Source organism: Malaclemys terrapin, chromosome 13, assembly GCF_027887155.1.
Source record: "Malaclemys terrapin pileata isolate rMalTer1 chromosome 13, rMalTer1.hap1, whole genome shotgun sequence".
Lineage (NCBI taxonomy): Eukaryota > Metazoa > Chordata > Testudines > Emydidae > Malaclemys > Malaclemys terrapin.
In genome coordinates this window covers 34090816-34106191 of record NC_071517.1, presented here as the reverse complement: position 1 = coordinate 34106191, position 15376 = coordinate 34090816, and the positions used below count along the sequence as shown (strand labels likewise).

The 15376-nt window shown below is 47.0% G+C and overlaps 1 protein-coding gene across 1 annotated transcript; it reads right to left on the bottom strand.

Annotated features, from left to right (window-relative positions):
• Positions 1-14196: 14196 nt before the first annotated feature.
• LOC128847965 (olfactory receptor 4D5-like) lies at positions 14197-15117 on the bottom strand. Its single transcript, XM_054047688.1, has one exon. The coding sequence runs from the start codon at positions 15115-15117 to the stop codon at positions 14197-14199; it is 921 nt and encodes a 306-aa protein (XP_053903663.1).
• Positions 15118-15376: the final 259 nt, after the last annotated feature.

The following is a 15376-nucleotide window of genomic DNA, read 5'->3' as shown; positions in this document are numbered from 1 at the left end:
TAAGAGCCCATGAGCTGGACTTTGCATAGAAGGGAGGAGGGGGGTCTCCACCCACAAGAGAGAGGCTATTTAAACCTGTGGGAGACCCCTCCCTTTTGTCTTCAGCTGGCTAAGGAAGGAGCCTCTCCACCCCCGCCCCCTCCCCCCAGGATACTAGAAGGGAACTGGAACAAATAACAGTAAAGGGGGTGTGAGTGATTGCTGGACCCAGGTTAAAAGGAGATTAGCCTGTAAAAGGAAGCATTCTGGAACTGGTGAGGAACTTATCTGTATTTAGTTTGATTAGACATAGATTTGCGCATTTTATTTTATTTCACTTGGTGACTTACTTTGTTCTGTCTGTTACTACTTGGAACCACTTAAATCCTACTGTCTGTATTTAATAAATTCACTTTTTATTTAGTAATTTACTCAGAGTATGTATTAATACCTGGGGGAGCAAACAACTGTGCATATCTCTCTATCAGTGTTATAGAGGGCAAACAATTTATGAGTAAAACAGATTTATCTGGGTTTAGACCCCAATGGGAGTTGGGCATCTGAGTGCTAAAGACAAGCACACTTCTGTGAGCTGTTTTCAGGTAAACTTGCAGCTTTGGGACAAGTGATTCAGACCCTGGGTCTGTGTTGGAGCAGACGGGAGTGTCTGGCTCAGCAAGACAGGGTGCTGGAGTCCTGAGCTGGCAGGGAAAACAGGAGCAGAGGTAGTCTTCACACATCAGGTGGCAGCTCCCAAGGGGGTTTCTGTGATCCAACCCATCACACAGCCCCAGAGTAAAAGGGGGGCACACAGGGTGTTAAGGGGCACCTTACATGATCCAAGGCCGGCCATCTCTCTGTGGGGTTCCGCCGCAGCCTTCACCACGAGCCAGTCCACTTCCTGCCATCCCACAAACTGCTCCGCTCACTGACCTGTGAGCCGCTCCAGCCATCTCCACAAATAGCTCCACTCAGTGACCTGTGAGCCACTCCAGCCATCCCCACAAACTGCTCTGCCAGCCACTTAGCAATATAGCTTCAGGCTCCCCCACTATTTAACACAGCACTCAGCAATCTCAGCTCTTAATAACTTGAGCTCTTTTATAATTTCAGCTCACAGTGCTAAAAGTACCAGTCCCTCACAAGGGGCCCCCATACTATCAGGTACACATACCTATCCCCAACCTCTCTCAAGTCACTGGGTTGTGGAACCCAGGCCCCTTGTCTAGCAAGTGCTACTTAATTACTGGTGAGTCCCTCTGTCATACAACAGTTCCACTGGCCTTGATTCACAGAATCAGGGTAACAACACTTTATTTTTCCTGCCCCAATAACAGAGAAACTGGGGATCCCACACCAGCCAAATTAACCACTTTCAGTTGTTGTTTTCCCAGGCTAGGCGGGTGGGTGTGCCTATGCAAACAAGATCAGCCCCTGAAGTTCTTTTCCACCCTCACCATAATTCACCACCAGATGTCAGGGTAGAGCTTATCCTGACTCTACTTACAGGAGGAATGGAAAACCTGTCTTATGAGCGGAGACTCAAGGAGATTGGCTTGTTTAGCCTAACCAAAAGAAGGCTGAGGGGAGGTATGATTGCTCTCTACAAATACATGATACATGATAAATACCAGGGAGGGAGAGGAGTTATTTACGTTAAGCGTGAATGTTGGCACGAGGACAAATGGATATAGGCTTGAAATTAGACACAGGTTTCTAACCATCATAGGAGTGAAATTCTGGAACAGCCTTCCAAGGGGAGCAGTGGGGGCAAAAAAAACCTAACTGGCTTCAAGACTGAGCTTGATAAGTTTATGGAGGGGATGGTACGATGAGATTGCCTACAATGGCATGTAGCCGATCTGCAACTGCTTGCAGCAAATATCTCCAGTGGCTGGAGATGGGGCACAAAATGGGGATGGCTCTGAGTTACTACATAGAATTCTTTCCCAGGTGTCTCACTAGCGGGTCTTGCCCACATTCTCAGGGTCTAACTGATCACCATATTTGGGGTTGGGAAGGAATTTCTCCCCAGGTCAGATTGGCAGAGACCCTGGGGGGTTTTCACCTTCCTCTGCAACATGGGGCATGGGTCACTTGCAGATTTAAACTAGTTTAAATGGTGAATTCTCTGTAACTTGAAGTCTTTAAATCATGATTGGAAGACATCAGTAACTCAGCCAGAGGTTAGGGGGTCTGTTACAGGAGTGAGTGAGCGATGTTCTATGGCCTGCGATGTGCAGCAGGTCAGACTAGATGATCATGATGGTCCCTTCTGGCCTTCAAGTCTATAAGTCTAAGTGATCTCATTGAGGGGGGAAACTGTGGCAGCACAAAGCAGAGTCACACTTAGCTGCAAGGGGATGCTGTAGGAGGCAATGGTGCCCTTCTATACAACCTGGATCAATTTCACTTGAAACATGTTAATTTCACTAATGTCCTGCTTAGGACAAAAATAATCATTTAAAAAAAAAAAAGAAGCCTACTTCATTATGTGCTTGTTAAAACCATTTCTGTTAGCAAAGCTCCTTCTAAAAAGAACTCTTTCCAATTAGCCTGCAGCATCTGTTAGCTTAGAGACCTACAGGAGGACACACCAGTCATTAGAACTTCACATGCCTTAATGAGCGCTCCGAGAAGGGCTCAGCCCAGCACAGGGCTGGGCCCGGCCTGGAGAGCTGACAACCCTCTTGAGGAATTATGGACCAGCAGCAGAAACAAAGTTACTCGTTGCTTTAATGGGTCCCACCGAGGGCCATTAGAATGGCAACGCTGCCGGGAAATGCCGGTCTCTGTGGCAGTCTCGTGGGGGCTGATTAGAAAAGAAAGTCAGAGACATTGATTAAAGTTAGATAAAGGAAGTGACTGGTCTGTTCCTATTGCAGATAGCCCTGATGGGAAAGCCAAAGGGGTCGAGCTGTTCATTCCCAGCGCCCATGACAAGGGATAAATAAATTCATAAATTCCATTAGACCCCCAGGTAGTGAGAGAAAGTAAGGAGGGTCGGGGTGGGGCTGCAGTGAAACAGACACGTAAACAAACCTCAGTTTCCCAGGAGATTAGCAAAGGCAGCACGGCCCAGAGGCAGTGAGCAAAAGGCAATTCCGGGTTTCTAGGCCTCAGTGACTGATGGGCATTGCTGTGCTGCCCACAACCCCAGGCTCTGCCAATGTCCTCGGTCCTAACCCACAGCCCCCTTCTCCCCAACCCCATTCCATCTCTGGGCTCACACACACACAGCTGGGCTGGTGCCCCTCAATCCTGACCCGCAGCCCCCTGCTGTCCCAGCCCTGACTCCCTTACAGCTCTGTCAGACTTACAATACCCCTGCTGTGCCTGTCCTAACTCTGCTCCCTGGCTCTGCCGATATGTCACAGAAATGAGCTATCATTGCTGTCCTGTCCAAAACACACAATGCTGACAATTCCCCTCCAGCCTGACCCTTTGCGATCCAAGTTCACCATCCCCCTCCCCCCACACACACACATATGGAGCTCTGTCAATGCACCAGTGTTGTGACCTGCAGCTCTCCTCTTGCAGTGCTCCCATCACTTGGCCCTGGCCCTCCATCCTCAGAGCTCTGGTATTTCTGATGAGTTCTGAGCTGCAGCAGCCCCTGCCAGGCCAGTCCCAGGCCAGAACTGAGCTGACTCCATGCATCACAAAGCAGCTTGTACTTCTCCTCCGCACCCCCCCACCCCCTCCCCACACACACACAGTCACAGAGAACAGGTGTCCTTCCTTCCAAGAGGATGCAGAAGGGAAATACGCGCACACACACACACACACACCAAGTGAGAGAAGAGGACAGCAGGGATGCATGCACCTGCATCCACACACTGAGCAGGGGACAACAACAAAACACACACAAACAAATACACAGCAGATCCCAGAGCCTCAGGCAGGGGGAACAGCCTCACAACATACTGTCCCAGATCCACAGAATCGGTGCTGCACCACCAGCTTTGGACCAGTCCCTTACAGGACCCCCTTTGATGGGCCAGACCCCAAAAGGGTCTCACTCTCCCTTCAGGGGAGGCCATGTGGACTCACCACCTCCTGGACTGAACCTCTGGCGATCCAGCCCCCCTGCTTCACCCCATGAGCTTTGTCCAGATAGTCCAGTGGAGCCAGACTCCTGGGAGAGACGTGTCCACTTGGCGGGGACCGATGCACCTCCCCCAGGATTCACAGTGACACTCAGGTAGCGTGTGCGAAACAGCCGGGTTTATTAGTCACATGGACACAGCCTAGGAAGCCCTTAGGTTAGCATAGAGGAATGAAGGTGAAAGAATCGTCCGTTCTGGTCAGCCCAGGGCCGAGCTGAGCTGGAGTAAACCCTGTGTCCAGGCTGTGTCTGTGTGTCTGTCTGACCTCTGTAGTCAGTTCCCAGGAGAGAGAGAGAGAGCGTCCAGAAGCCACCTCTTACCCCCCAGCTCACTCCTTCCCAGTCCTTCGTTCTCCAGCTGGGGTCTTTGCTCATTTTTCCTGCTGAGAAGAGGGGAAATCCAGGAGTCAGGGGAGCTGGCATTATCTCTCTGGCCCCCTTGTTCATCTGGGTCAGTTTCAACCAGTTCCTTAACGACTCTTCATGCCACCCAGACAGGGAGGTAATGCACACACTCCTCTGTCTTTTAGCCTTTCCTGAAAACACACATAGTCCTTTTCCCCCCACTGGATAACCATGCACCATATACGGGAAACTGAGGCACACAGTGGGGTCATAGAAATATTACCAAAAGTTCCCCCTCCCTCACATATACACAGAGTAGTAGATCACGAAAAATGTTCAAGCTTCTATTATAGTTCTGGGTCTTCATAGTGTGAATTAGAATTAACCTCTGTGACTTAAGTGGGGCTAATGCAGCTCTACATTGGGGCATCTGAGACCCTGATTTGTCTCCACAGGTCAGTTTCTAACCTTGGTTTCACTGGTGTAAGTTTGGAAAAGAAGAAGAAGAAGAATTATACAGATTGGAGCACGTGATGGAGATCCAGAGACCTTAGCTTTAATATCGGAGCTGGCCCTGACTTCCTTTGTGACCCCAGCCAAATCACTTAGGCAAAAGTTTTCAAACTCAGGTGCCTAAAGGTAGCCAGCAAAAATCCCTACTAATCAAAATGGCCAGACTTGCAGGTGTGTTGGGCACCTGTGTTTCTCAGTGACCTGTCTGGGAACCAGGGCTGCCCAGCAATCCTGAAAAAAACAGGCTAAAACAGAGACATTAAGGCTAAGATTTTCAAACTCCCACCAGGCTTTGGATGCCCAATTTCTATTCATTTCTAGGAGAGTTAGGTGCCTAACTTGTTTAGGCACTTGTGTAAATTCCACAAGGCACCTAAATACCTTTAAAAACCTGTCCCTCTGGATAATGGGATTAGGTGCTTTTGAAAGTGTGACCCATCCCCTCTCTGTGCCTCAGTTTCCCCAAGTGGGGCTGGGGTTGAGGTCTATGATTATGCCAGATGAGAGGCAAGTTTGGCATTTTGAAAGCAGATTTATAGGAGCCAGGTGTCCAAATCCCACTGACGTTCAATTGGATTTAGGAGCCTAATTCCAGCCTAATTATTATTAACTTTAGGTCCCAAAATTTGAAAATGTTGAAAATGCCCCCATAGATTCCAAGGCCAGAAGGGACCAATGAGTTGTTGTCTCCTCCCATCCAGTCCCTATAATGCTATTTCCTTCTCATTTCTTATCCTTTGCTGCTCTCTGGTGACCAGATGAAGCAAACAGAATTTTTCTCCATCTTTTCTCTTTACCAGTATTTTACTATCAGCTTCCAAATGCTTCCCATTTGTCAGTCAAAACTCTAAGCACTAAGGGCTTGTTGGGGCACTTGGACTGTGAATGGGATCACAGTGTCCCAGGCACCTGCAGAGTGGGTATTGTTAATTCATCAGCAGGTAACACATGTAGACTGCAATCCTGGGAGACAGGGGCCAATGGGAGGTTGGCCTTTGATCTCAGTGGGGACAGGTTTTGCACCCATTGTCTATCTAGGTAGGTAAATACTTCTGAGCACTATAGTGTCTGAGCACACGCAGGGATGAGGTGACTCAAACAGAGCTACGGCTGAGTCACGCCAACTGGGGATCTGCCGAGTGACTCCAATGGAGCGATGGTTGATTGGTTCCAGCTGCGGATCTGTCCTACAGTTTAAGGTTGATATTTTTCAGTCCTGACTAGGTGATTTGGACACACATCTGGGGTGTATTAACAGGAGTGTTGTATGTAAGACACGGGAGGTAACTATTCTGCTGTACTCAGCACTGGCGAGGCCTCAGCTGGGGTACTGTGTCCGGTTCTTGGCACCACACTTTAGGAAAGATGTGGACAAATTGGAGAGAGTCTAGAGGAGAGTAACAAAAATGATCAAAGAGTTAGAAAACCTGACCTGTGAGGAAAGATTAAACAATTGGGCATGTTTAGTCTTGAGAAAAGAAGACTGAGGGGAACCTGATAACAGTCTTCCAATAAGTTAAGGGCTGTTCTAAAGAGGACAGGGATCCATTGTTCTCCATTTCCACTGAAGAAAAGAGATGAAGCAATGGGCTTAATCTGCAGCAGGGAGATTCAGGTTAGATATCAGGAAAAACTTTCTAACTCTCAGGGTAGTTGAGCTCTGGAACAGGCTTCCAAGGGAGGTTGTGGAATCCCCATCACTGGAGGTTTTTAAAACCAGGTTGGACAAACACTTGTCAGGGATGGTCTAGGTTTACTCTAGCTGACTCAAAGATTAAATTATTTATTCCAAGAGGAGTTGTGAAATATACATTTGATAAGTGAAGTTTCTTGTTCATAACTGTTTCTGGTTCAGTAATTGACCAAGATTTTACCTTTCATTTATCTAAGTATTATACAGCACCCATCACTGTAGTATCTGACTCCCAAGTATTTTTGGAATTATCCACATAGCACCTTTGGAAGTGAGAATATTATCATCATCATCATCCCTATTTTTCAAAGGGGAAACTGAGGCACAAAGCAATGAAGTGATTTACCCAAGGTCACACTATGATTCTGTGATAGAGCTGAGAATGGAACCCAGCACCCATGTTCCCCAATCCAGTACATCACTGGGATGCTCTCTGCAGGTCAGTTGTAGATATTGCACCCTATCAATATTTTGGGTACCATATTGTATTAAGATTATGTATCACTGTGGGCCAGGAATTGTACATAACGCCAGGGGGACAGTTACGCCAGCTCCTTCGGGAACCAAAAACAGTAAGGGGTGAGTAAAACAATCACTATGTATGTCTACACTGCACCCTAAGCCCAGGCTCTGACTCACGACTGAGCCCAAGACTGCCTTCTGTCCACACACAGGTCAGTCTGACTCAGTGCAGCAAGACTCAGGACTCGGGTCCTAGGATGCTGCTAGCGGGATGGATCAGAGCCCAAGTCCCGCTGAGACTCGGGTCTGAGCCCTGTCATTATGCACTGTGAATGCAGGTCAAGCTGCAGACCCGAGTCAGAAGGTCTGCACAGTGCAGTATGGACGCGTTTGCACGGCTGTGAGACCCAGGTCCAGCAACAGTAAACTCAGGCTTACAAAGCAGTGTGGACACTCAAGCATGGGCTTGGAAACACCAGTCCACAAGCCTGGGTTTACAATGCAGTACAGACACACCCATGGAGACTTACCAGCTTCAGAGAAGTTCCACATCACCTGGGTGGTTTGCACAGGCTGGGTCAGGTTGGGTTTTCCAGAAATGAGGAAACACAGAAAGGACTTTTGCTATGAAAGGATGAGCTTGAACTGACTTGGGCCTTCTTTCTGACCCATCAAATGGACTGGACCTTCTGTCCAAGGACGCCCCCCACCCTTGTGGAAAGGTTAGAAAGATTTGGACTTCTAGGCCCTTAAGACTGATGGGTGACTCCTGCTATGCTCAGCGTGTTTACATCTGTTTACTGCCTTTATTATGATTTCTCTGTGATGCTTTTACCACAGTAGAAGCCAGAAGTCCTGAGTCCCAGTCCCCCCTACTTGAACCACATTTGCCTCCAAGAACCAGAACAAAACCTGGGAACACTGGGGCCAGTCCCCTGCTCTAGTTGTTAGCATGCAAAATCAACCCAGTGAGAAGAAGAGGACCTAGGAAACAGAGAATCGATGTGAACGGATGAGCATGGACAGGTCTTTACATGGGAAGATACTAGAACAATGTGTAAAACAATCAATTGGCGAATACCTAGAGGATGATGCTGTGATCGCTAGCAGCCAGCATGGATTTACTAAGAACAAATCATGCCAAACCAGCTTGATTTCCTTCTTTGACAGGGTAAGTGGTTTGGTAGATATGGGGAATGCGGTGGACATAATATACCTGGACTTCAGCAAGGCTTTTGACACAGTCCCACATGATATTTTGATAGGTAAGCTGGAGAAATGCGGCCTTGACAGAACTACCATTAAGTGGATACATAATTGGTTAAACAACTGCAAACAAAGAGTAACTATTAATGGAAGGATGTCAGATTGGAAGGAGGTCTCAAATGGGGTTCCACAGGGATCTGTTCTGGGTCCAATGTTGTTTAACATCTTTATTAATGACCTGGATGGAGGAATAGAGAGCATCCTGATCAAATTTGCAGATGACACAAAGCTAGGGGGGTTGCCAACACTTTGGAGAATAGAGCAAAATTCAGAGGGATCTTGATAAATTGGAGAACTGGGCTATAGACAACAAAATAAAATCCAACAAAGACAAATGTAAGGTGCTACACTTAGGGAAGAAAAAACAAATGCACAAATACAGAATGGGGGATAACTGGCTTGGCAGCAGCACTGCTGAGAAGGATCTGGGAATTGTGGTGGATCACAACCTCAACATGAGTCAGCAATGGGATGCTGTTGCAAAAAAAGCAGATGCAATTTTAGGTTGCATTAACAGAGGCACAGCATGCAAGTCACGGGAGGTGATAGTACTGCTCTACTCTGCGCTGGTTAGGCCTCAGCTGGAGTACTGTGTCCAGTTTTGGTCACCAATGTATCGAAAGGATGTAGAGAAACTGGAAAGGATCCAGAGGCGAGCGACAAAGATGATCAACAGGATGGAATGCAAACCATATGAGCAAAGGCTGAAGGAACTGGGTATGTGTAGTTTGGAAAAGAGGAGATTAAGGGTGGACATGATAGTGGTCTTCAAATACTTGAAAGGCTGCCATAAAAAAGATGGAGAAAAGTTGTTCTCTCTTGCCACAGAGGGCAGGACAAGAGGCAATGGGTTCAAATTGCAACATCAGATTTAGATTAAATCTCAGGAAAAACTTCCTAACTGTAAGGACAGTAGGACAATGGAACAGACCATCTAGGGAAGTCGTGGAATCTCCTTCACGGGAGGTTTTCAAAAAGAGGCCAGACTGCCACCAGTTTTAGACACAAGAAATCCTGCATCTTGGCAGGGGGTTAGACTAGATGACCCTTGTGGTCCCTTCTAATCCTATGGATTTAGGGGCTTGTCTACATTACCTGCTGGATCGATGGGCAACAATCGATCCAGTGGATGTTGATTTATCGTGTCTAGTCTAGACATGATAAATTGACTGCCAAGCACTCTCCCATCAACTCCAGTACTCCACCAGGGTGAGAGGCGCAGGCGGAGTCAACGGGAGAGTGTCAGCCGTCGATTTACCGCAGTGAAGACATCGCAGTAAGTAGATCTTAGTACGTCGACTTCAGCTACGTTATTCATGTAGCTGAAGTTGCATAACTTAGATTGATTCCCTCCTCCGCCCAGTGGAGACCAGGCCTAGGATTCTATGCTGGAGTGTTATACATTACTGGATGAGCTACAGTATGTGAGGCTGTTAATGGCCATGTACATGTGAGTACAGACAGTCGTATGATTTTATTTTGTCGTTCTGTGTGTGGATTTACTATCTATCTATCTAAAGGCTCATGTATATATACTGGGCCTGCTTCAAAGTCCATTGAAGTCTGCTGGAAAATGGGATATCCAAAGGAGCCTAAGGGAGCTAGGCAATCAGCTTCTACCAACAGAGTTTATCTGAAGACCATTGAAAAGACTCACTCCGGCTGGAGTTTTCAATAGGAGTTGGTTCCCCAGCTCTCTTTGCCAGAGTCTTTCCACTTACTTCAGTGGGTTTGGAACAGGACGATAGGTTGGGATTTTCAAAGAGGCCCAAATCCCCTGGAACTGGGTGCCTCAATTACTTCTTCAAAAATCCCAGCCACAGGGTTTAATATTCAAAAGTCTAGTAATATGGGCTGAAATTCTGTGCCTGCTGAGGTTGAAGACAAAAGTCTCTTTGATTTCAATGGGGTCAGGATGTCACTGCTGGTATCTAAGTTCCACTATTCATAGAGGTTAGTGATAATTAGGATCTCAGAATTCGATCTGACCTTTGGGGAAATCTCAGTCCCAGTGCAGCATTCCTTCACAGCACTGGTTTAAGGCAATTAATCAATTACCTGGTATCTTAATCCTTCCCAAGAGTTTCTGCACAATGCGGAGCATGTAGTTGTGATTGGACCCCAGGGTCTGTAAATTGAATTTGTTAAGTTTGTGACATTGCACTCCATATGTTTGTGTTAATATGTTTATGAGTGTAAATATGATATATATCATATGATATATGATATAACTGGAATATGCTTTATGCAAAAGGTCTCTTGTAAGTCATCATTACAAAGCTTATAATCTACTGAGTGTGTTCATCCTATTTGTCTGAATGTATCATTCTAGTATCTGAAACTAGAAAGATGTAGCATAACTCTGAAGTCCTATTGTAATTATGCAAAATGTGGGCCATTAATGGTGGTCTGGAATCTTGATGGCTCCCATTGACTAGGACAATTGACTGTAGCTAGCTCTGTTTACCTGCAAGCTCCACTGTATATGTGCGGACCAGTCCTGGTAGAATGGAGGGGGGCTCACAGGACATGTGAACATGTCACATGATACTGAAATCCATCTTTAACCTGGTGCTTTTCCATTTAGAAGGAGGGATGGGAACCCAGAGAGAGACAAAGGATTCCTGCCAAGTGCCATAGATATAAAAGGGAGTGGGACAGAACAAAGGGGGCTGCCAGTCATGGAAATCCCCATGGTTATCACCTGAGCTGGAACAAGGACTATACCAGGGGAAAGGAAAGGATTAAGAAGGAGTTCAGTCTGTGAAAGAAGCTTATTGGAACATCTGTCAGGGTTAGATTTACCTGTATTCAGTTTCTTAAATGTATTAGGCTTAGACTTGCATGTTTTGTTTTATTTTGCTTGGTAACTTACTTTGTTCTGTCTGTTATTACTTGAAACCACTTAAATCCTACTTTTTATATTTAATAAAATCACTTTTGTTTATTATTTAACCCAGAGTAAGTGATTAATACCTGGGGAGTGAGGGGCAAACAGCTGTGCATATCTCTCTATCAGTGTTATAGTGGGTGGACAATTTATGAGTTTACCCTGTATAAGCTTTATACTGAGTAAAATGGATTTATTTGGGGTTTGGATCCCATTGGAAGCTGGGTATCTGGGTCCTGGAGACAGGAGTACCTGCTGAGTGGTTTTCAATGAAAGCCTGCAGCTTTGGGGACATAGTTCAGACCCTGGGTCTGTGTTGCTGCAGGCTTGCGTGTCTGGCTTAACAAGACAGGGTTCTGGAGTCCCAGGCTGACAGGGAAAATGGGCTCAGAGGTAGTTTCAGCACATCAAGTGACAGTCCCATGGGGTCTCTGTGACCAAACCCATCACAAAGTTGCCTTCTCAGACACTGAAAGGCTGATATAGGGATGTGACTCAGCATAGTCATATGGTGAGAGCAGGTCGAAGGGGGTCAGTGCTGTGTAACATGAAGTGGAAAAACTGTTTGCTTCTTCACTGTTTTCCTGCAGTTTCTTGATAAAAATAGCATTTTCTTTCCAGGGAATTAAACAGCTGATGTCTTTCATTGTTTGCATGAGTCCCAGGATTTACTGAGAAGGGCCCGGTGCTGCCCAAGATGGACATATTATGAGTCTCAACTGTCAAGATGGATGGTCAGGTTTTAAACAGTTCTTCCTTTTGTAGAGAATTCAGCAGCTGGTGAATGAGGGATTCCCAACACGCAGCACAGGGCAAGCTTCCTCCATCTGCTGCTCGCTTCCACCTTTCAGCCTTCACCCGTTGGTGCCACCAGCTTGGTTCAAAGGGGAGCTCATGCTCCAAGATTAGTTCAGTGTTTTCCCATTCTGAGCATGCTGCTGAAAAAGCAACTATTAGAGACACTTTTTGGACTGGTTCCCTGAAATGGAATCCACGGCTACTAGGAAATGGGTGGACGGGCTGATCCCGTAAGTTAATGGGTCGGATTCCACTCACCGTGGTGTAAATCAGGAGTAACCCTTACTAGTGTCAATAGAATGACACTAGAATAAGTAAGTGTAGGAGCAATAGAGTTTCTTTGAATTTACACGAGTGTGGCAGCAGAATCTCTTCTGAATAAGCATACCTCTGTCATATCACAAAGATCCAGATTCTGCAAACCCTTTCTCATGCAAGTTGTCTTTACTTATGCAAGTAATCTATCTTAAGTAAATGGGACTTCTCCCATAAGTAAGGATAAATCAGAAGAGAGGAGAGTTTTCAGGAACATGCTATAATATCCCCAAAATAAAACTATTACCTATAAATTATTGCTTTACTGGGCCAAATAGTTACTCCCTTGGGGCCCCTTCTTGCTGTACTTGAAGTTGATGACATAATCCTATTTAGCTGAATGAGGCAGGATCAGCCATACAAGTATAGGGCCTGCAAACTCCTATTAAGGGATCCTAGTACTACTCCTACATCTTCTTCTTCTAGTAGTAGTAGTAGAAGTAACAAAGAATGCAGGCCCTCATTGTGCCAGGCACTGCATAGACACACAATGTGGGATGGTCCCTGCTCTGGAGAGTTTATAATCTTAATAGACAGGACAAAGGAAAGATTATTTTACAGATGGGGAATCTGAGTCACAGAGAGATTAAGTCTGATAGTTTCAAAGGAGCCCAAGGGAGTGAGACACCCCAAAGCCAATGAGATTTGGACACCTAACTCCCTTAGTCTTCTTTCAAGACTTACACCTTACACCTCAATACTGTAATAAATCTCTCCCCTGGCAAGATGTCACTGTGGCTGAGCATGCTTCATTCCAGAACCTGCCAGAAAGCTGTGGGCTAGTAGCCAAATCAGATGGATGCAAAAATAACCAGACTCAGCCACTTCAACCTGTGCACTGTAGGGCCCATGATATATGGAGGAGCACTTCTCACGCCAGCCAGTAGGGACTCTCCACTCTAGAACAGTGGGTCTCAACCTTTCCAGACTACTGTACCCCTTTCAGGAGTCTGATCTGTCTGGCATACCCCAAGTTTCACCTCACTTAAAAACTACTTGCTTGCAAAATCAGACATAAAAATACAAAAGTGTCACTGCACACTATTACTGAAAAATTGCTGACTTTCTCATTTTTACGATATAATTATTAAATAAATCAATTGGAATATAAATATTGTACTTACATTTCAGTGTATAGTATATAGAGCAGTATAAACAAGTCATTGTCTTTATGAAGTTTTAGTTCGTACTGACTTTGCCAGTGCTTTTTATGGAGCCTGTTGTAAAGCTAGGCAAATATCTAGATGAGTTGATATACCCCCTGGAAGACCTCTCTGGGGGAGGGATAGCTCAGTGGTTTGAGCATTGGCCTGCTAAACCCAGGGTTGTAAATTCAATCCTTGAGGGGGCCATTTAAGGATCTGGGCCAAAAATCTGTCTGGGGATTGGTCCTGCTTTGAGCAGGGGGTTGGACTAGATGACCTCCTGAGGTCCCTTCCAACTCTGATATTCTATGGTTCTATGACACAGGCTGATGCAATTTCAATTCTAACCAATAGGGTACAACACCTGCACCCCCACTGTACAGAGCCAACAACGAAGCATACAACAAAGTCCCAGTTCCATTCAGGAGGGTGAAAACTTGGATCAGCTCCAATCCCAAAATCCAGTCTCCCCCTGGCACTTTTGTTACAGTTTTGGCTTCCCTTCTCCCTGTCCCATCTACTAGGGGCAGCACTGGAACTGCTGTGGGACAAGTTGGAGCAGTTCTGTTCCCACCCTGTAGGGGCAGCACTTGGGTTCCTATTCCAGGTGTATTTCCACATGCACACGGGGGTGGAGGTGTGATGGAAAATCCCATCCCTTTCCTGCTGCCCCAACCCAGTGTCACAAATGTAATTTCCTGAGCTTCCTCACGGCCAGCTGCACATCCTTGTTCCTCAGGGTGTAGATGATGGGGTTCAGCACTGGGGTGACAACCGTGTAGAGAACAGAGATGGCCTTGTCCATGGGGAAGGAGCGGAAGGCCCAGGCATAGATGTATATGCAAGGCCCAAAGATCAGGGTCACCACGGTGAGGTGGGAGGCGCAGGTGGAGAGGGCCTTGGCACGCCCTTCACTGGAGCGTGTGCTTAGCTTGGCCAGGAGGACAGAGTAGGATACGAGCAGCACCAGGAAGCCCAGGAGAGTCATCAGGCCACTGTTGGACACCATCAGCAGCTCCACAGCAAAGGTGTCGACACAGGCCAGCTTGACTACCTGGGGCACGTCACAGTAGAAGTTGTCCAGCTCGTGGGGGCTGCAGAAGGGCAGCTGGATGATGATGGAGACCTGGATGATGGAGTGGATGAAGCCGCCTACCCAAGAGGCCCCCACCAGCCCCACACACACAGCCTGGTTCATGATGGCCACGTAGCGCAGCGGGTGGAATATGGCCACATAGCGATCGTAGGCCATGATGGTGAGCAGGAAGATCTTGATGCCCCCGATGAAGTGGAAGAAGAAGATCTGGGCCATGCAGCCCCTGTAGGAGATGGTCTGAGCCTGAAGGAGGAAGCCTGCCAGCAAATTGGGAGCGGTGACAGAGGAGTAGCAGAAATCCAGAAAGGAGAGGTTCCCCAGCAGCATATACATGGGGGTGTGGAGCTGTGGCTCACAAGCCACCAGCGCCACAATGAGGAGGTTGCCCAGCACCGTCGCGCCATACACAGCCAGGAAGATGACAAATAGGAGGAGCTGGAGCTCCGAGGACTTGGTTAGTCCCAGGAGTACAAACTCGGTCACAGTGCTGCGGTTCCCCTCTTCCATGGAGGCAGCTCGTGCGTTACACACAGTCCCTGGGGCCCTGGGGATAATAACAGGGATATTAATGGGAAGGGATAAAGAAACAAGTGCTGAGACCCTGACTCAGTGATTACTGAGGGCCAGACACCCAGGTGCCTCAATGCCTTTAAAACCTGGCCCTCACCTCTTACTCAGGCACTCCTGGTGGAACGAACAAGCCACCTCTTGAGGTTACCTAGTCAAGGGAATGATGCCAATTAACCCCAGCTACGGAGCTGCTCCT